The following is a 22,384-nucleotide window of genomic DNA, read 5'->3' as shown; positions in this document are numbered from 1 at the left end:
TAATGAATGTAGCACAAAGGTTTGATGATGCTTAATGGCTTTAATGTAGACTGAGTGAAATGCTCCTGTGCTATTGATATAGGCTGTGGCTGCTGCTAAACAGTCCAGTGCAATTCTCTACTCTGTTTTGCTAGATATTGATAAAATGAGTTTACGTCATCCAGAGAGCATTTGAGTACCCTTGAGAAGATCCCAATGACAAAACCTCAACAAATGCCTCTTGATTAGAAGTTTATTTCCCTTAAAGAACCAGGATATTCAGGTTAACAAAAGACAGACCTATATCGGTAAAAGCTAGATCTTCAGGAACCAGACACCCAGTTTAAGCAATTTTGAGGAGGGGTGATGGATTCCCCCTTAACCACTGCTGGCACTAACATCAATACCTTGCGGAGATAGCTGTACCATTCAATATCTTGCCCTTTCCTTCAACTCTTTTCCTGACCCTGTGATTTATTTCCTCAGTACAACCAAAATCTCAAAGGACTCCATGTTTTTTTGTGCTGCGCACCGTCAGAGTATACAGCTCTCCAAGATTGCTGGTGTACCGAAAGTGCACCCATTTCCATACAAGTGGGTCACTGATGGATTCAGGCAGCTGAGATTCAAATGGGTTGGCACAGGCCTTCCTACATGTACCCCTAGGGGAGGTGTTTGCAAGTACTCTCTGGATAAAGTCCATTGAGTTTCCAATAACTGGAACCCTTTTCTTCCCTTAGAGCTTGTTGAACAAGTTACTTACCTTTGGTAACACTTTTTTCTGGTAGAGATTATATCTAGCCCAGATTCCTTTTAAATATTCTCCAGCCAGTAGACTGAATCTGCAGACTTTTCAGCAATACCTCTGCATGCCGGTAGATGACACAGAGCGGATCCGCACTGACACTGTTACACTCCGGAAAAGACCTGTGAAGTCTATAAAGGCACCACTTCTGCATGCTGACGTCAGTTGCTTTTGACAGTGTCTGTGCCCTTAGATGCAGAGCCCCAAAAGAAAATTGGTGCGACCAATGTGCAAATTCCTACATTTGGAATCTTTTTAATGAATATAGTCCAACCACAGAATGGTGAGGATGGTAAGGTCAGTGAGGAATCTGCGGCTAGATAAAGTCTCTACCAGAAAGTGTTACCAAAGTTACCAAAGGTAAGTGACTTGTTCTTCTGATGGAGACTTCTAGCCACAGATTCCTCTTGTTTTGAATACATGCCAAAGTAGTACCTATTTGGAGGTGGGTCTACGGATGGACTCAGAAAGTCCAGCAGGACCGAGCCTGGCAAAATTCCTCTCTCGGTGAACCTGACTGTCCAGACAATAGTGCTTTGTGAACATACAGAGGGGTGCCCACTTAGCAGCCTGGCAAATGTCCAGGGGAGGGACTCTGCATGTGAATGCAGGGGTTTTAGTTTAGGCCATTGTAGAATGAACATGCAGTCCTTCCGGGGGCTGTTTTTAGCCAGTGCACAGCAGACCTTAATGCAGAGCATGATCCAGCATGAGAGGGTTTTATTTTGCTGAGTCTTGCCTTTCTCCAGTCCTGAGATCCCCACAAAAAGCTGATCATCCATAAGGTGTTCTTTGGCACGATCTACGTGATCTATGTGAAAGCTCAGTGCTCTCTTTAAGTCCAAGTGATGGAGCTTCTCCTCCTCCTTAGAGGAGTGAGGCAGGGTACAGAACACCGCTAAGGTGATGTCCTGAGTGATATGGAACAGCGTCACAATTTTAGGCAAGAAAGAAGCCCATGTCCACAAAACCAGCTAGTCTGGGAAGAAGGTGGTGAATAGCGGGTTTACAGAGAAAGTCTGAAGCTTACTCACATGCTGTGCCGATAAGGAACACTTTCTGGAGGGTGAGAAGCCGCAAGGTCCAGCTGTGAAAAGGCTCAAAGGAAGTGCACATCAGAAGCATAACACCAACTTAAGGTCCCACTGTGGCATGAAAAGGGAGCGGGAGGAAACAAATGTTGTAAACCTTTAAAAAGTTGCATAACAACTGGAGACTTAAACAATGAGGGCTGATCCTGCAACCACAAAAAAGCGACAGGGCTGAAAGTTCCTCTTGACCTGTGCCCACAGCAAAGCCTTGTCGGGCTAGGGACAAAACAAATAATCAAAAAGTCTGATAACTTTGCCTAACGGGGGTAGTTCTGCTGAGCGCTGCATCAAACTACAAATTTGTCACAACAACAGGTGCCCCTTTTGTCTAGGGACGGCTGGCTGCCAAAATGATATCAACCACCTTTGGAGGAAAAGTGAAGGTGGTCAGCTGTTGTTGCTCAATCTTCAACCATGAAGGTGGAGATTACGAATACCCAGGTTCAGAACTCCGACCTGTTGCTGCAGCAGCAGCTCCTCCTGGAGGGGCATCCTGATTGGAGGACAGATGCCAAAACCCAAGAGTTCTGGATACCATACTATCCATGCACAATCCAAAGCCACTAGGATAACTTGGGCCTGGTTAAACTTGATCTTCTTGGGACCTTAGGGCAGGAATGGTGTTGGCGCAAAGGCATACAGGTGTCGAGGAGGAATGCATCTCAGAGCAAAAGACGCCTCAGAAACTCCAACGCACAGAAGTGTTAACATTGCGAGTTCTCATTGGTGGCAAACAGATCGAGCCAAAGTTCTCCCCTTTCACAGCAGAGACCTTGAGGCACCTACAAATGTAACAGTCACCCGTGATCTACTAGGCTCTGACAGCTAAGTTTATCTCCCAGGGCATTCAACGATCCTGCCAGGTGGTTCAATACCCAGAAAACTCCTTGGTGGTCCAGCCATTTCCAGAGCCACTGGGCTTCCTGGTACAGGGTCCTTGACCCCTCCTTGCCCTGCTTGTTGCAGTACAACATGACAGTGGTGTTGTACCAGCCTCCCCTTGATAGATGGAGGCAAGGCTTTTAACGCCAAGCAGATGGTCTTTATCTCTAAAAAGTTGATATGGAGCACGGACTCTGTGGGAGACCATAGGCCTCTGATCTCCACTTCTCCCAGATTACCACCTAAACCCAGAAGTGATGCATCGGTCACTGTCAGCTCTGGGAGGGGAAGGCTGAGGGGGTCTTCTGCTAACCTAATCGCGGACCAATAACCACCAATGCAGATCTTTTGCAGTCTCCTCTGAAATGTGCACGTAGTTGGAGAGGTTCCCTTGATGCTGGGCCCACTGAGATATGACATCTGCCAATAATGATTGGATCCTGCCTCCCACCAGGTGGCTGTGCTCCACTAAAGGCATGCTACAGGGGTCTGGCAGTTGGGGCTGCAGGAGGAGTGGCCCCATTGGATATGACCGCATGGATGGTAGGTACCACAGCCTCAACCATGAAACTGGTTGGCATGTTGTGCAGGATGGATTGGCTGACGGTAGATGGCACCTCTACCAAAGCTGCAAAATGAGCAGTAGGGTTGATGGGATTTGCGAGGTGGGGCACATAAACCCAGGGAGCGTGCCGTGGCCCTAATATTCTTCAACCACTCTAGTGTAGAGTGTGCCTGGTCTGCTAAAATGCAAGGACGAGCCCCGACGTATGGCAGGTCCATGAGGGATTGGACATCACCTGAAAAACAGACGGACCGCTGCCAAGCGTGGCGGTGACTAATGACACTGGTGCCAATGGCATCACAATAATCCTGTAAGGCTGGGCGAGGACAGGTTCGAGATCTTCAGGAGCACATGGGAGGATGTGAGTCACTGAATTTTTAAGTGCTTGGGAATAGCAGCCCACAAGGCAGTAGGTATTCACATATCGTAGCGCTAAGCTAGCAGATGAGAAGACCCTTTTCCTGAATGTCTCCACCCGTTTTGATTCTTCATCAAAGAGGGGTAGTCGGGAACGTGTTGGAGTTAGTTTTGCTAGCACCACCAATTTTTCAAGGGAGGGGTGCGGAGATATAAATGCTAGGTTGCCTGGGGCAGGGCGGTGGCACCGTGCAGATAACCAGGGGGCAAGAGCATGGTTTGGCTCATGCCCCCAACAAAGTACCTGTATGGTCCAAGTTAAAATGTAGAGTCTGAGTGGAGGTTTGCCCCAGCTGCAGGCCCTCCATAAGTACACTGACCTTTTAGCATGATGGATGCTCCCAGAAACTCGGGTTGAGCCAGAACAAGTTGTGTGATAAGCTCTGAAGTTGAACGACTTCAAGAGCGACATCAAGATGTATGGTGCTCCCCCATGCCTTCATGGGACAGTGTGAGTGGCGGGTAAGGGCTGAGTCCTTCTTAGATTTTGTACTTTTTTCGAATTACCCGATGACTGTGATCAAGATGAAGATCAACCCTATAACTACTCCAGTGACCTCTGGATCTGAAATGGGACTGGGATCAAACTTTCGATTTGGAATGGCCCTGTCGAAACGTCTTCCAGTGGTTGGCAAGGTGGAGTTTCACCTTGCGGTGGTGGGTGGCCTTTGGGTTCATTGACGCACAAATGCTGCAGGCCTTATAATTGTGACTTGACCCCAGGAACCACAGGCAATGTTGATGAGGATCTGTCACAGACATTTGTTTGCGACAGTCCCTAAAAAGTTTAAAACCTGTCGTTTTGGGATGTGACATTCATATTGCTTACTGTTTTAAAACCTGAAGAGTTAAAGGGAGTTACAATGAGAGGAGAGGGAGCCCTGGTTCCACGTCTAGTGGCATGAACAGAAAGGAACAGATGTCAGCCCTCCGGAGTGGCACCTACATAGGCAACACATGTTATTTCCGAAGTGGAATGGCATCATTGCGGATCCACATGGCGCAACCTACTGGTGTGCAGAGGTACTGCCAAAAAGTTAACAAAATCCAGCCTGATGCCTAGGGGATATTCAAAAGGTGAGGAATTTGCGCTCTTTAGCTATCTGCCTGGCTAGCGCCTTTGTGGCTGCCTAAAACCAATGCACGCACACTTGCACCTGTCCAGCGCCAATGTAGGCACGCTTGCACCAAGGTGCAACGGTGTCTGCGTTATGGGCAGGATTGTTTTTGTGCACAATTTCCTCTTTCTATTGTGATGCAGAATGCATTATGCATAGAAAGAGGAAGTAAGGTGTAGAAATAAACATATTTTCCTTGTTGCGTTTCACTGGGGAAGACGTAGCATTTTGACACATTTCCAGGTTTACTAGCTTTAGTAAATCTGGGACTGCGCCACAATCCATGGATGGATGCATGGGAAGGTCCATGCTTCACCCATGGAATGGCTCCCAGACACAGTGTAATGCAACGCAGCACAAGGGGGAACGTTGCTTTACATTTTCAGTACATAAGGTGATGCAAATACCAACTAACATTTTGCCAAAAGAAACTGTTAGTAATTCTGTCTCCAGGAACCTGAGACCCTGTCATAAAAGTAAAAAACAAAATCAAGAATTTCAGTCTTCCACAAACCCACCAACCACATGAAGACACAATCCTTATTCCATGAGTCAGGCAAAAATGAGGGATTCGGGGAACCAATGGACTGCAACATTAGAGGGCAACCAGGGGTCCATGGCCAGTCTCTGAGGTGCTGGGAAACCAGTCACTGTCACAGTTTGGAAAGGAGTAACAACAGGGATTTATGCTAAATCACTGTCCTTGGATTCCAGGCAGATCATTCTCTAATTGCAACTATGTGCAATGTAACATTAGTGTGTAATGTGAAAATAAATAAAGCAGCTATGTAAAACCCAACTTCATATACACAATCTGAAATCGTCACCCAACCCTTATTGATGTACAGGGCGCTGTTGCTTACTAGCAAGTTTTGTGCCATAAACGTACCAATAGAAAATTACATACATTGTGACTAACCACAAATTTAAAGCACGACATCTCTAGGAAGGTACTGTCTACAGAAAGTTCTGGAAAAGCATCAACTGAACTCAGCCAACAGGACACCTCCCTACAATCTAGTGTAAAAATGGAAAAACACATACTCCCACAGTCACAGATAGTGTGGTCGGACCAGGAACGAAGTAGCCTCATCACATTTGTAGTCTTGAGTGGTTTTCTGCCTTTCCTTATTCCTCTAGATGTTGGAGATGCCCTTGAAATGATTCTGTCCAGCTGGCTGCAAGGTCCTATGGGCTCCGGTGTGGTTCACTTCTTTGAGACGACCACCAAACAGTCTGGTGGGTTTTGATCTTTGTCTTCATAAACCACTTCTTTCCAAACCAAACTTTCACCTTCCCCCTCCTCCAGGGTAGTTTACAAAAAGCAGTGGTTCTTTCAGAGTTCAAGGCTTGGTCAACACATGGCACCCTGTTTCTGACACATGTCCCTCTCTCCTCCTTCTTCATCATCTCTTCCTGACAAGTTACTGGCCCAAGGAGGGCAGTATTTACCCTGCTTCAGGGCCAACTAGGATTCAAACTATATTTGAAATTTTAGCCTACAGTAGGCAAATTCACCTTTTCAGACTTCACTCGAATGATTCTGAAAAGCGGGGATGGGGGCTTGCATCAAAGGGTCAGTGTTTGGGTTGCAGTTGTAGTTACTTACCTGTAACTGCGGTTATCCAGTATTGGTATCTTTCATAGATTCACATACTTGAATCATTCCCCATCCTCGAAGTGGAAGTCCCACGGTACCATAGTAAAGTGGTATGTAAAACTATCATAGGCTATAGTGACGCTAGGCCATCAGTTTAATAGCCTATCGACGTCCTTTTTAAGAAAGGACCAGACTTGAACTATGACCAATCAAGCACTCGCACTCTCTAGAAGACTCCCAAGAGAGGCTGATTCCCTCAGATTTTCGAACCCAAGTGGGAATTATATCCCTAATTCTAAGGGGAGCGCCTCTCAGGGGTGGTGGGTGAGTCGCATGTGAATCTATGAAATATACCAATACTGGATAACTGCAGATACTGGTAAATAACAAATTTTCTTAGCCAGTATTGGACCTTTCATAGATTCACATGCTTGAATCAGAATAGCAAGCAGTATTGTCAATAACTTAAGTACCCTTAGAGGATGGTGGGTAAAAACAATAAGGTTTATAGTAGATTACACAAAAGAGATAGGTATATGTATATATAAAAATAAATATATAAGTGTATATAGATATACATTTACATTTGTTTAAGTCTATCATATCTAACCTTTAAGTAAATAAATGTTAATGTGTCAAACAGCAATATACAGTTGATTACAAGAAACATTTGAATTTAATATGAATAAAATAGGAACACCTCTATAAAGAGGCTCACCCTATTGAAATAGATGACATAAAACTGCCTGTCCTGTGGCTGCATCACTCTTCTGCGCTGATTCCAAGCAATAATGCTGCATGAACGTGTGGGTGCTCCTCCACGTCGCCGCATGACATATCTTTTCCAGTGGCACGCCAGCAAACAGGGCAGCCAATGTAGCCACTGCCCTTGCTGAGTGTGCCTTTCCGTTTGTTGAAAGTGGTTTGCCAGCTTTGGCATGGCAAAACTGTATGGTGGCAGAAATCCATCCTGCATTGGTAGCTTTAGTGACAGCCGTACATTTCTGAGAGAGGCCGTAGGAAACAGACAGCTGGTACGGTGGAGATAAAATTTATTACAGTGCTTAATGTCCAGGGTGTGAATAGACCTTTCCGCTGGAGATTCTGGATTTGGAAAGAAATTGGTAAGTATGATAGGTTCAATAGGGTGAAACTGCGATGGAACCTTGGGGATGAACCTTGGGTTTGTTCTGAGAACCACATAGTTGTCAGTGAAATATAAGAAAGGTTCCTGAATAGTAAAAGCTTGGACCTCACTCACTTTTAAAGTGGATGTAAGAGACAACAATAAAGCGACTTTCCACATGAGAAATTTCAGATCTGCCTTTTGAATTGGCTCAAATGAAAGAACAACACTGAGATGCCATTCTGGTAGAGGAGCCCATACTGGAGGAAAAAACGTGAGCACCCCCTTCATGAATTGTTTGACTATCCTAAGGGAACATAGAGAGGGAGAATGAGCGGAATGTCTGTATCTTGAAATTGCAGATAGGTGAGCTCACAGATCCGTGCACCAAACCTGATCTGGCTAATTAAAGTAGGTACGGCAAAATCTGCTCTGTAGTCACTTCTAAGGGATGCAGATTAGACTGGTGACACCACAAACAGTACCTTTTTCATTTCAATCTGTATGGTTTGTTTGTTGATTCTGCTCTTGCCTTGGCCAGAATGTCAATGCAATCCTGAGAGAGATTCTTATCTTGGAGGTTGTTGAATTCAGGAGCCACGCACGTAATTGGAGAAAAGTTGGTTCCGGGTAGAGAATCTGGCCATTGTTCTTCATCAAGAGAGTCTGCATCTTGGGAAGGCGAATGGGATTGGATTCCAAGACCAGAAGGACCTCTGTGAACCAATGTTGTCTGGGGCATTTGGGAGCTGTTAGAATGAGGCAACAGCCCTCTCTTCATCTTGTTGAGGATTCTTGTATGAGAGGGAAGAGGGAAAAAGCATAAGCAGAGAATCCTGGGCCATCTCATCAAAAGGGCATTTCCCCACGACCCTGGGAGTGGGTATCGACTGGCATAGAAATGGCATTTGGCATTCTTGCCTGTTGTGAAAAGGTCCAATGCTGGTTTGCCCCAGCGTGAGAATACCCTGTCTGATACCACTTGTGACAATCGCTTCTGGATCTGCTGAAAGTGTCCATCAGGACGTTGTTCACTCCTGAAACATGTTCGCCTTATAGAGATATGTTGTGGATTGTGAGCCAATTCAAAAGCTTTTAGGCTTTTAGGCCTCCTAAAAGAGATAAAGACTTGGTTCCCCCTTGCTTATTTGTGTAATACATGCTGGTTGTATTATCTGTATGGACCAGCACGGAAGTTCCTGCTATTTGTGGTAGAAAAGCTTGTAGAGTGAGAAATATTGCATTCAGTTCCATGTGATTGATGTGCAGTGATTGTGATTTCCATTTTCCCTGTATCTGCAGGTCTTATAAATGGCCACCCCAGTACTCCAAGGAGGCATTGGTCATGATGATGAAATCTGGTAGGAATGAGGGGCCTTGAGAAAGATGATTTATCTGAGACCACCATACTAGTGTTTCTTTCATCCTTGTAGTAATGGTGATCAAGTCTTCTATGAAGCCTTGTGATTGGATCAATTGTATCTGGAGTTCCTCTTGCAAAGGACTCATGTTTAATCATTCCAGAGGGACAAGGGTTATTGCACACAAGATCATGGCGAGGAGAGACTTGAAGGGTCATACTGAAACAGACTTTCTTCTGGAGATCTGTAGAGCTAGGTTGGACTATCTCTGAGCCTGTCCTGTGAATGATATGCCTTCTTTCTGATTGTATTCAGGTTAGCCTCTACAAGCATTATAGTTTGACTTGGAATGGTGAAAGATCTTGAGTAGTTTACTGTGAGGCCTAGCCTGTGTAACAGTGAGAGGCAGGCTTTTGTAGCTTTGGCATCTTGCTGCGCTGTCGAGGCTTTTAGCAGCCAGTCGTCTAGATAGGAGAATACCTGATGGCCTTGCTTGCGAAGCGTGGCTGCAACCGTGGCAAGGCATTTTGTAAAGATTTGAGGAGCAGATTTGAGTCCAAAAGGGAGGACTTTGAATTGGTAGTGGGTACCAGCTACAGTGAAATGGAGATACTGCTATGCTTGGGATGTATGGAAAAGTGGAAATATGCATCCTGCAAATCTAGGGATGTCATGTAATCTCGCTGTTTAAGGGATGGAGTATATCGGAAAGGGTAATCATATGAACGTATTGTTTGCACAGAATTTCTTTTAATTTCCTAAGGTCTAGGATGGGTCTCCATTCTCCTGTCTTCTTTTTAACAAAAAAATAGGAGTAAAATCCCATGCCTTTCTGATGGAAAGGAATATTTTCTACTCCACCCTTCGCTGGCTTCTTTCTTTAGTAAGTGAATCCAAGGTGGGTGTGCTCCCTTCGGAGGATTGGTTGGTCCTTTCTGCACAAACTCTAGGGTATGTCCGTAATTTACTGATTATCAGGACCCTTTCTCTTTCCTTCTCTTTCAATTTCGGAACAGTGTACCACATCATATTAGTACGTTGTTGGGAGGGTGTACACTGGACCGCCCAATCCTCCTCTCTTACCCCCCTCTTTTTTCGACGTAATTTACTAGACCCAGCACCTATCTGTCCAATGGTATCTCCTTCAATTGGGAGATATATTTGGAGAACTACGCACCCACATGGTTGGAAGGATCGGATGTAGCCAGTACCTGGTCCAGGTCAATGCTTGCGGCCTGTATCGTGGATCTAGGGGGGCTACTTCCATCATGCGCCCTGTTTGTTGAAGGCTGCTGAAGGTGGTTGGCGATAGGCTTGATGATAGAAGGGCCTGTATTGAGACTGAAGTTGATGATGCTGTCGTTGGTAGCCACCTCTGTAAGTAGAGAAACCTCTTTCTCTGGCCCCACAAAAGGGCAGCCTTTCTAATTGGAGAGTGCCAAGGGACCTAGCGGTGTCAGTGTCCATTTTTATAGCCAAAAAAGCATCATCTATATGCTCTCTGAACAAAGTCTTGCCATCATAGGCCTTGTCCAGGATCTTATATTGCACCTCTGGTCTAAAAGAGGTAGCCTTGAGCCATCCCTGGTGTCTAAATACGCCTGCTCCCGCCAACTGACGAAAACCTGTGGAGGCGATGTCGAGAGCACAGCCTATGATCTCCGAGGAAGTACGCTCACCTTCCTGAAGAATCGTTTTAGCTCCAGCCTTCCTATCTTCAGGGAGTAAATCTGTCAAACTGCCGATAGCTGACCACATTTGTCGGTCACAATGCCCTAGTAAGCCGCTGAATTAGCTGCTCGCACAGTAATCGCAGACATATGAGAGAATCGCTTTCCTATGTTAACTAAACATCTGCCTTCTTTGTCAGGTGGGGCGGAGATAGGAGCTGAAGGGTTTTTCAAGCGACTCTGTGCTGCTTGCAGAATGACGGTATCAGGCTTGGGATGACCGGTGAAACAAGCAGGCGAGTCACCTGTGGCTTTTTATTTCTTATCCAGGAGAGGTGTAACTGGTGGTATAGTAGGCAGATTTTTCATGATTTTAATTCGCTCATCCAAGATATAGGGGGTCATTACGACCCTGGCGGCCGGCGGTAAGCTGGCGGTGTTCCGCCAGCTATTATGACCGTGGCGCAATAGCCACGGCCATACCGCCGGCCCCTCCACTATACCGCCAGGCTTCCGCCTGGCGGTCATAATCCCCAGGGCAGCGGTGCAAGCACCGCTGCCCTGGGGATTATGAGTCCCCGACCGCCAGCCTGTCCGTGGCGGTAAACACTGCCATGGAAAGGCTGGCGGTAAGGGGACTTGGGGTGCCCCTGGGGGCCCCTGCACTGCCCATGCAATGGCATGGGCAGTGCAGGGGCCCCCAGGCAGAGCCCCGTCGCGCATTTCACTGCCCGAATTTCGGGCAGTGAAATGCGCGACGGGTGCTACTGCACCCGCTGCACATCAGCATTGCCGCCGGCTCTATTACGAGCCGGCAGCAATGTTGATGTAACTTTTCCGCTGGCCCAGCGGAAAAGTCATAATAGGGAGCCAGGAATACCGCCGGCAATGGCGGTATTCTGCCTCCCGCAGCCTCAGCGGTCTTTTTGAAAGACCACCGAGGTTGTAATGAGACCCATAGTCTATAATGGGAATGGCATTTACAGACTTTCTGGCCTGTTCCTTAAAGTCACTGAAGTTAGATGATGGAAACGGAGTGCAGCTCGGTCCATCAGATTATGAAAACCCCCAGTGTCCTCTTGTGGGGGGGGGTGGTCTGAAGGCTGAGGTTGTGGAGGAGATGGGGTAGGGACATGGATTCATCCCATTCATCCTGTGGCTGTGGAGGATCAGGAATCTCACCCTCTTCTGAAGATGAGGGATCCTCTCTTGGTGGTACTGCAGTGGTTGATGCAGGTGTTATCCTGGGCATTACTGGAGGAGGGATGTTCCTTGGTGTGAAAGGAGAAACAGTAAGAGCCGGTGGTTGCTCCTGTGGAGTCTTGGGAAATCTTTTTCTGTAACCCTGTAACATGGCCTGTAGATCTTGAACCAAAGATATAGGCATCTCAATAACATCCTGTCTATGTTGTGTTTGATATTGACAGTGTTCACAATGACGTCTAGGCATGCTATGGTTGGTAAACTTGTTGCTCGTCCTCCTCATCCTCATCGTTCTTCTGATACCTGACTTGAAGCTCTGAAGGACTGGTGCATCACCAACTCCTATGTCTTCCAACTCCTTCCCGTCCAATAAATGCTTGGGTAGCAACGCTGAAACCTTGCTAGGAGAGGTGAATTTAGGCCTTAAGGCAGTCTTGGTGATTTTGCTAAATCTTTGTCGACAGTCCTGTTGACCATGTGAAAGTGAATTGAGGCGATGGTTGACAATGCTGTCGGCGGCGGTGCTGTCATCGATGGTGGTGCTGTCATTATCGACAGTTTAGCCATCAACAGTGCTGCTATTGGCGGCGGTATTATCAACAACGACGCTGCTGTCAACAGTGTTTTTGCCAACGGTATCTTCGTCAACGCTGATGTGGAAGTCAAGTCTATAGTCGACGGGATGGATGCATTAATGGGAGCCGTGGTTAGAGTCTTCATCAACAATGGCCTCGCAGACAAGACAGTGCTGACGGTCGTCGTCAATACTAACGTCCATGGAGGTGTCGCTGTCAATGGTTTCTGGAGAGGAGGTTTTGTTCTCGACGGCGACGGTCATGAGGATGGAGATAGATGGAGCTCTCCTTTTTTAACATATGGAGTGGAGGGCTGAGAAAAGGCTGTATCTGGGGAGGTTAGTTTGAGTTTCTCCTTTTTATGCAGGTCTTTGTAGTGAACCTTCAGAGCCTTTCCACTCTCCTAAGGAGCCCCATTGTCATAGAATCTTGACCTTTTGTGGGGTCTTGTAGACTTATCACTCTCCTCCTCAGAAGAGTTGGATTTGTGAGATTTAGACTTCTGTATCCACAGACGTAACCTCCCTTCTCTGTCTCTCAAGGATTAAGATAAAAAAGTACGACTAATCCTGCACTCTTTTACCTGGTGTTTAGGGCAGAGACAATAGAGACATGCAGCCTTTTCTACCCACAGGTTTTGCAGGATCTTTTTTTAGATGAATCAGACATTGTAGATGTAATAAAGTTAACTCTCACAGGAAAAAACTGAGCAGAGCTCAGGGAGACTCCCTCCACACGACGTGCAGTAGAAAATCTGAGGCAATCAACCTCTCTTGGGAGTGTTCTAGAGGGTGCCAGCGCCTGAATGGTCATAGTTCAAGTTAGGTCCTTTTTTAAAAAGGACATAGATAAGCTGATAAGCTGACGGCCTACTGCCATTATAGCCTATGATAGTTTTACATACTGCTTTACAATGGTACCGTGAGACTTCTACTTCGACGACGGGGAATTATTCAAGCATGTGAATCTATGAACAATCCAATAGTGGATAGCTAGCCAGACACACAAGGCCAGGATTCTCCACTGGTAAGTAGTGACCACCACAACACAGAGGGAAAGAGGGACTCAAGTACCAAAGATAGACAGAGACCTTGGAACAGGCAGGACATGTATGTATATTTCTCTAGCCACCTAAATGTTTATGCCTCTCTAAAACAGGCATACAGTGACAGCTGCATGTAGGCTGTCATAATCAAAGAAACAAACAATGAAAACCTGAGGGATAACCAGCATTATTTGCAACGTGCACATGCCATCCATAGAACACACTCACATTGCACATCATTTTTCAGCCACACAACACACACACATATAACATGCCACAGACACAAAAAGCACACAATGCCTGCACTGAGTGAAAGAAGGACACAGGGGAGAAGGAGGGTGTCAGTGAAAAAAGATCACCAGTAAGGGCCAGTGAGAGGTGTGCCTTTCAAGAGTACAGCTAAAGAGACTCATTGACCTAATTGTTAGTTGAGAGGACGATAGTAACCCACACGAAACTGGACTATCAACGTGTTCGTTGGCCAACAGAGCCATATGTTTTGCTGTTAAACTAGAAGCACCTCCAGTACACTCCATTGAATTCACAGGACATAGTTTGCACTACAAGAAAAAAAAAATCAAAGGGATGGTGAGGAAAAGTCTGAGACAGGATGGCACAGTTTCTTGTAGGACCTGTCTCACTCTGTTTTTAGTCAAAGAAGGACACACAGTTTATCCCATTCATCAAAGGTCTTAGGCTAGCATCTGGTTGGCTATGGATGGTCACGCAGATTCCAGAATGCCTGAACAATATTTCCAGCCACCATGCTCCTAAAGTCAACGTTGCCAATATCTAGGGAGAACTAGTGGGTCCAGTGTAAGACTCAGGTTTTGTGTGGATCCCCACTCTCTGAAAACCTTGGCTATTTCACAAAACAGAAACCTAAAACATGGTACCTCGCAGAAGGACACCCTCCAGCAGGAATTTCAATACGAGAACATATGCCACGAGTAAGCTGCATAAAATGTGTGTTTTACAAAAGCAGAAATATTACATAACTTGTCTCTTACTCCACTTGGTGCTAGGCTTTTACACAACGCTAGGTAATGCTATCTTAGAAATCTGACTTTGTGTGAAACTTTCATGGGTGTTTGTGCTGTTGGCATCATGCTCTGCCCCCTTTGCGTAGATAATAGTAGAGTTGGAGCTCTACAATATAAAGAAATTACTGCGCTTGAGTTTGATCCCATCACATTGGGTGCGTTCCTTTGATTTCCTATTCAGAATCTCCACGCTTTCCGTGGCTGTTCAGAACAAGAAAAAAGCACCCTGGAATTTATGGTGGACATTCTGAGGTACTTTGACCAACAGCCCAAAATACGACAGGCTGTCAGTCAAAGGTTTCTGCTGGTGGAGCAAGATATATCCTATTGGCCAAAATGTAAATAAAGCCCTAGGTGCTTTAGAAAAAATAAATTAAAATACAAAAATGCACATGGGGTACATTTGTACACAATAAATTCAATTGGTATTTTCAAACTCAGTTGTTTCCGAAAAATTGGCATGGGTATGGTATTTGTAGATCAATGTAATATAAGAAACAAATAGCCACACATTCTGGAGAACAGAACATGATGCCCCATCAAGCTCCCTTACGTGTAAGAACTTGAAGAGACTCACCCAACTTTCTCTTGGTGAATGTCGCTGGATGTGTGGCTCCAGCTCGTGGGTTCCGCAGATCTCTCCTGGCGGCTCACACCTTGTGGCCTCCACCTCTGCAGGCTGGTTTTGTTCAAGTTCTCTAGGTTCTCGTGACCTGTGTAGCGGTAAATCATTTCACCCTCTACATCTCGCTTGAGCCACACACTGGCACGGAGGGTTATGGCTAGGATCCTGATAAGGACTGCCAGCTCCTGGCTCAGGTTCTCAGCAGTCAGCACCACCACCAGGATGAGGGTGCCACCAGCACCGGCTCCTTTTTCATTCAATAGGCAGTCACCACCGTCCCACCCACACTCAATATTGTAGCAGCCCCTTTCACAGTGGCCATTGTTGAAGTGATCCTTGCAGTACTGGTTATAGAAGGGGCTGTGAAAGAAACACATTACATTGATGTAATAAGTCAAATCAAGCAACCCTTGGAAAAAGCATAGTTGAGAACAGATAAGGAAAGACTAGATGGAGAAAACTCTATAATAGAACATTTCAGAAAGAGAGAAGATAATAGATAGCTGAAGGCAGCATGAACATATGGCTAGAAACAAACTGTGATTTATTTGTAGGTTGTAACAGTGAACCTCGAAATGATTTTCCACCTAGCCACACTTCTCCAATGGTAAAGAGGCAAAGTATGGAAAATATAAAAGGAACAGTTTCTTATCTGTAAATCCAGCTCTCTCATAGGGGAATTTCCATGATAAGTCATAAGCACTGAATAGTCCCACCCATGTGCAGGGACCCCGGAGCACTTTTTTGCAATTTATCTTAAGTGAAAATGTTTGCCTTTCTCCAGGAAGGCATGCAGAGTCACTTAAGAGATAAACATTGTTATGTAGCTTCTAGTATTTGGATAATATAGCTTTTGTTATAGCCTGCAAAATGTTTTTAACAAAATTATGCCAGAGGCCTGGCCTTCCTGAAGTAGGGTGAACGTCTACGCTTGAGAATATGTATTTTAAAGCAGTGCTAGTGCAAAGGCTTTAGACAACTCTTTGCACACAATGATAGGAATAAAAACTGATTCAAGTTTAAAGTGTGTGTTGCAAACTTCTTACCATTCGAGACACAACGTGCTAGTGCATCAGCTGTATGAAACCCCTAAGTCAATGAACCATCATGAAACGTAATGTTACCTCGTGTTACACCAGTCTCCTGCTGGGTTATGCTTGTATTTAAACTTTACAACTGGAAACACGACCATGTATATACACAATGGCCACTTAGGCAGCCATGGGTATGGGGATCTCAATACCTTTACTTGCCCGTCACAATTAAATAACAGTCCAACTATTACCATTTAGGCAACAGCACAAAGCAATAGTGTGGGTTTGTGTTTGGACTGAGACTCCACTGTAGCACTACTAGTGTTGTTGTCTAGTTATTATTATCCAGGCCTATATATATATATTTGTGGATACTTGGATAACAACTTGCTCTGAGTCAGTGCGCATACACAGAGCGAGGCATCCTTGCAGCTTATTACTGAAAGTGCTATAAAGAGCGGGCCAAAATATTATTTTCTGATCCGAGCTGGAAAAGTGCACAGCAGCATAAAGTGTAATACAAACTCCTCCCCACAAAGGCACATCCACAGTTTGATGAGTTAGACCTTTGTGCCACAACCTGGTAAACTGTTTGATACGGTGCCTAACCTGAAATTAACATACAATGTCCTCATGTATGATTCAAAGGAGGAGAGAGGCTTAAGTGCCCGGAGTTGCTCCAGTTTCCAACCTAACTGGTTAGTGAACACATGATTTTAGTATCTTTCCTTCACAAACTGACCAATTCCTTTCCTCGTTTTATCTGCTTTGGCCCAACATTCAGAGCATTCTATGGTCTGCAGAACGCTGGCCACATGACTGTACCAGGGTAGTCTGGTGAGGAAGGAGACCTCTCGCACAGTTGTCAGATAAGATTCCAGCTCAGGCTTGGTTCATACCTTTATCCAGTATAAGATCGGGCGAAGTGCTGCTTGCTGCTCCATAGATCTAATACCCTGCTCGTGATGTAAAGCATCCATTTGGATTCCAGGACCACGTGTGAGGAGGAATATTTTCAGTGCTTATGACTTTGATGAGGATTCCCATTGAAGAGAAGTAGGATGAACATTAAGGACATTCTGTTCACCTGGAAGCCCTTGGTTAATGATGGCCAATACAATCTTAGTATTTTATGAGTCTCTATGATGGCAACAGGTGCCCAGCAAGTCAGAAATATAATCCTATGTGAAAGGTATGGGAGATAGAACTTAATATCCATCCAACAAATTCAGTCCCTGACACCCATTCAGAAACATTAATCAATCACTCCTTCATCATTCAAGCCTCCAACCCCTAGCCCACCTTCAGGGGTTTGCCAGCTGGAAACAAGCAAGAAGTAGTTGTATCCATGCTCATTGTACTAATGTGAACACTGCTTGGGAAATGATGAAAGAGATTTGAAAATAAAAGTAGAAATATAAGGGGTGTGTGGAGAGATAGAGAAAGAGAGAGAGACACAGAGGAGAGTAAGAGGGAGAGAGCAAAATATAAAAGTTATTCATGGGGCTCACTTGCAAGGCTTGGTGTCCGTGCAGTCGAAGCCATCATACAGGCAATCCTTGGTATTACATTCAGATTGGCACTGCCCATCCTTAAACAACTGCCAGCAGTACTCAGGAACACAGTCTTTCCAGGGATCTGGCACCTGTAGGGAACAGTCGCCCCCATCCCAGTTTCTGCCATGAGTGTTGCACTGTGTATCACATTCACCATTACCTCCCAGCAGCTGGCATGGGCTGTGCTCATCCTCGGAGCGTCCGGGCAACTCATTGGTGCCACCTCCAGCAGGACCAGCCTGGCAGAGGTGGCCCGTGAACCCAGCAGGGCAAGTGCATTGGTAGAATGGCTCAGTCTGGGTCTCAGAGCAGGTGGCATTGTGCTGGCAGGGGTTGGGGATGCAGCCAGCCAGCCGTGGTAGCCGGCATTCTGGTCCAGCAAAGCGGCCAACGCAGAAGCAGTAGGGCCCAGAGGGTCGGGACACACATAGGCCACCATTGTAACAGTATGAAGGGCCACACTGCTGGACAACCAGTTTGCATGTGGCACCATCAAAGCCCTGGGAGAAAGAAAACAGAGGAGGATGAACGTGGTGGCAGAAAGTAACATGGAAAAACAACCCCACACGTGTCTGAAATTGCCTGTGTCATGCCCTGACCTCCCCCGGTCCAGTCTGAAATTGCGTGTGTCATGCCCTGACCTGTCTATGCACACCTGGAAGTCTGCATTCATGCAAAAGAGTTGGGAAAAGCTTGTTTAAAATGAAACAGTCAGCATGTTATAGTGAGCAAAAATTGTAAACAATAAAACAATCATAGCAAATTCATCCCCAAATTTCTCAGATGAGATATTCAGGAAAACAGCAGAGAGAAGAAAGGATCTGATCTTGCAGTTTCCAGGGAGAAGTCCTTCTTACTAACATCTTCAGTGATTAGGTTATTTCTCGTAAGGGGCTTTGTGCTTGTGAAATTAGTCTTAAGCCTATCCCAAAGAGGGTGGCTTCTTCAAAGCAAGAAACAATGTTCCTATCCACCCAGCTTTGTGTTGACTTGGGGCATGCCAAGCTAACACACATAGCCATTATGTACAAAAGTTTGTTTGATTTCTGCCCATCTTTAGTTTTATCAGGATAGTACTTTTCATGTCTAACGTACGCAGAGACCTTTCTATTGGACACTTCAGATAAGAATGGCAATAATATAATCTGCTATTACCCAAGGAAGACGGAATTGCGTATGGCTCATGGGCTCAGGGACCCGAGTCTCAATCTATGTCCTGACCGATGCGAGGTCTACCGGAGAAGCAACCATCCAAGACAACTTTTGATGGTGAGACTTATAAATGGGTTCACGAGAAGGACCCATCAATTTGATCCTGTCAACTTTTCCTGACAAGATGGAAAACATTCCTGTGACCGTCTAGGAAATCTTTAATCATAGACATGGTGAAAAAAACTCTGCTGGATATCTGTGACAGGCCATAAATAGCAGATAAATGTAATTCTATGTGGGGAAATTGTAGGCATCATTTAGCCACATATACAAGTAAGGATAGTACGCTTTCTTCTGGGCACATTTAAGGATCCACCTGCCTCTCCAATTAGCAAATACAGAATCACTACCGAATAAAGGCAATCAGAGGAAGGACTTAAACGTCCATGCTGTAGGTACTTAGGGACCAGAAAAGATGCCTTTTTTTTAATGTGTGCATTAAAGTTTCGAGATTCGTGTACATTGCACAGTTTATAATCATCAGGTAGCATGGCATCACAAACTGATAACAAGAAGTCTGTGTTAGAAAGCTGCCTGCTAAAAAAGGATTAGAAAATACAACTGATTTAGATGTAAATGTATACAAGGCATATAAGACCTATAAGGCAAATTTCCATGACTAGAGAAATGCCTTTGACGAATCTACTAAGAAAGCATTGCCCTCAGAGTTTGATTTAGGGAATCATTGGACCAAAAATCAGCATTTCCATATCTTAAGGTGGGAAGACCTGGTGTCTCCCAAATGGAGAAGATTTCCATAAGCACCTTATTATTCAAAGTCCATTTGAGTTCTTCCAGAGCCGCCTGCTTAGTTTACATGCCTTGGTGTTAGGAAGGCCTGGTAGTTCACCCACTGTGACGTGGAGACTCAGAGCTCGGCCTTCTGACTGATTCTAAGAGCTCCCCACTGAGAGGGTTTTGGGTATCATTCGTCCTTGCCTGCCCATAAATGATAACTTTGGATTTGTCCGTAGGCGGAGGAGCGTCACCCCACTGACGAAAAGCAGAAAAATGAGGAGTGATTTCAGAAAATCATACTTTGGAATGTCTGCATTTTATCTAATTGGGTTTGTTTTAAAAGACAGAAAATGTTGCACATTGCCGTGCAGCGAACCTCCGTTGCAAAAGGAAGGGATGCACAGGATGGTGCAAAATTCTCATCAAAGAAGCATATTTGACATCACCCATTATGAAAAAAAACATTCACAGTTTACTGAAATGTGGGAGAGGAGAATGAACAAACTTGATTTAAAAGCGACAGAAGCTTAACACGAAAGGGTACTGTCCTATAAGATGTTTTAAAAAAAGTATTTTAATAAATGAACATTTTATTTATTTACAGTAAGATCCAAGACTGCAAGCACAGAGATATTTGATCTTTTACCAAATATAATTCGATGCAGAGAACCATATTCCTGCAGACTCTCTCACCTGCATCTACTTCCATTTGGTTTTTAATTTCTACATAATCAAGGGCCATATGTACAAAAGCTTTTTCCCATAGACACAGAATGGGTAAAATCCTTTCGTACATCTGGCCCCAAGTTCTTTAAATACATGTTGAATACATCCTGCCAGGGAAAAGGAAAGGCCTGATTTTGAATGTGGTGGACTGCTTATGCCATCATAAAAAATGTGACAGATATCTCATCCGATTTATTAGAAGTGCAGTAGGATGTAATGTACTTGTGATATGGCGGATGAGATATCCATCATATTTGTCAGGAGTAACCTGTCCACCAATATCCAAATCAGGCCCAAAGTGTCCTAGCTGTCACTGGCATAAAAAATCAGCTATGGCAATCTTGTGCCTGTCGATAATGAACTTAGTTTTGTGCTCTATAAGTTTTAAATACCCAACCACCGAAACCCATTCACAATCCATACACCCATCCATTCATCCATTCATCCATCCAACCACCCATCTTCACATCCATCTGTCTATCCTATCATACCCCCATGCTCATACCCAGGCTTTAATGGCCCCCACTCAAACTCACAAAGAAACTTAAACTGGATTCCAAGTCACTGAACTGCTAAAATCTTCGATATAGCAATATTTTAGCAGATAGAACTGACCCTGTGATGGCCAAAAATCTATGCATTAATGAAGTGCTCTGCTGGAAAGAACTGTTGCTGAAAACCCATCCTTGTTGGAGAGTAGTTTTTTCAACACTACGCGGAGTTGTAAAGTGAAAATGCTACAAGTGCTACTCGTTACTTACAGGCGGGCAGCTGCAGGTGAAGCCGAGCGGGGTGTTCACAGTGACTGCACAAGTCCCACCATTGCTGCACGGGTTAGCTTGGCAGGTGTTGATCACAGACTCGCAGCGCAGACCTGAAAAAAGGAGAAAAAACAGATGTCTCACCACAGTTCCTATAAAAACTCAAAGAACATCTTCTGAAGGCTACAAACATAGCGAGAGACCTCAAGGAACGTTACAATACTAGAATTTTAGAAATCAATGTTTTTACTAGGAGTTGGGCATTGAGTTAACAGTATGGGAACTACCAAATCTACGTCTAGCTGCTATCCTAGCCAAACCAATGCAGGCAAGGGAAGTCTTTGACTATACTGACTCCATTTTGCTCTGAAATGTCTTTCCCTACTAGTGATGAAAGTAGAGGTTTTATGGGGGGAAATTCTAGAAGGGCAGGAGATGCCTTCTTGCGTAAACTACGACGGTTTCTGGGAGTAATAAAAGAATTGGGCTCACATGGAGGAGTGAAGACCGGAGGGCAATGCGGCACAGACTGATTGCCTCTCATGCTGTCCTACCAAGAGCTTCATCTCTCACTCTTGCTTGTGCACGGCTGATTAGTGCCCTTGCACGTTCAGTACCGCGTCATCACTAGGGCTCATCCAACTGATGATCTTCCTTTGGGAGCCTTCAGGAGCATGAGAGTGGCTTGGGATGGGATCCCTTGCTAAAAATTGTGGTCTTTTGGGACTAGGTGTGATCTCTTTGCTCATGTTGCCAACTCCCAATTTTGCCCGCTGCAGTGGTGTAACATTAACCAACAGTATGGCGGGCACATGAGCTCCAGGGGGCCTCGCCAACACAGCCAGCACTGTGCACGGTCGGCGGGCCCCTGGCCTGAGAGCTCCTGACTGGGTCTGGGGGAAGAGGCCTGGCCCCCATCATATACTTTGCAGGGGGCCCCCTTAAATTTTGTTACACCACTGGCCCAATTTCTACTCATTTGATAGTATATCTGCCTTGCATACCTTGCCATATGGTTTACGGGGCCTTCTCTGATTATTCCCTCTCTTTGCTGTACACACACACAACACTCCACTGACCCTACTGCCAGGTTGGGACTGTTTCACAACCTTCATGTTTAAGTCCCCTGCCTCCCGCCCCAACTGGATGACCTATGAAACGTTCATCAATCATCTAGATAAATCCCTGACTTTTCTTCTGCCTCTAGCATAATAGAAACCATGAAACATAAGAAGGGACAAGCAGAGTACAT

General features: G+C 45.2%; 1 protein-coding gene across 1 annotated transcript in view; it reads right to left on the bottom strand.

Annotated features, from left to right (window-relative positions):
* Nucleotides 1-22,384, bottom strand: part of NOTCH4 (notch receptor 4) — a 264,289-nt gene that overhangs the window by 44,235 nt on the left and 197,670 nt on the right. The window contains exons 22-24 of the mRNA XM_069237252.1: nt 21,133-21,245; nt 17,651-18,195; nt 15,058-15,465 (exon numbers count right to left, since the gene is read on the bottom strand). Of these exons, the coding sequence (XP_069093353.1) occupies nt 15,058-15,465; nt 17,651-18,195; nt 21,133-21,245 (1,066 nt within the window). The remainder of the gene's footprint in view (nt 1-15,057; nt 15,466-17,650; nt 18,196-21,132; nt 21,246-22,384) is intronic.

This window comes from Pleurodeles waltl, chromosome 6, assembly GCF_031143425.1.
Source record: "Pleurodeles waltl isolate 20211129_DDA chromosome 6, aPleWal1.hap1.20221129, whole genome shotgun sequence".
NCBI lineage: Eukaryota > Metazoa > Chordata > Amphibia > Caudata > Salamandridae > Pleurodeles > Pleurodeles waltl.
The sequence above is the reverse complement of the archived record's forward strand: the minus strand, read 5'-3'. Positions and strand labels throughout refer to the sequence as shown.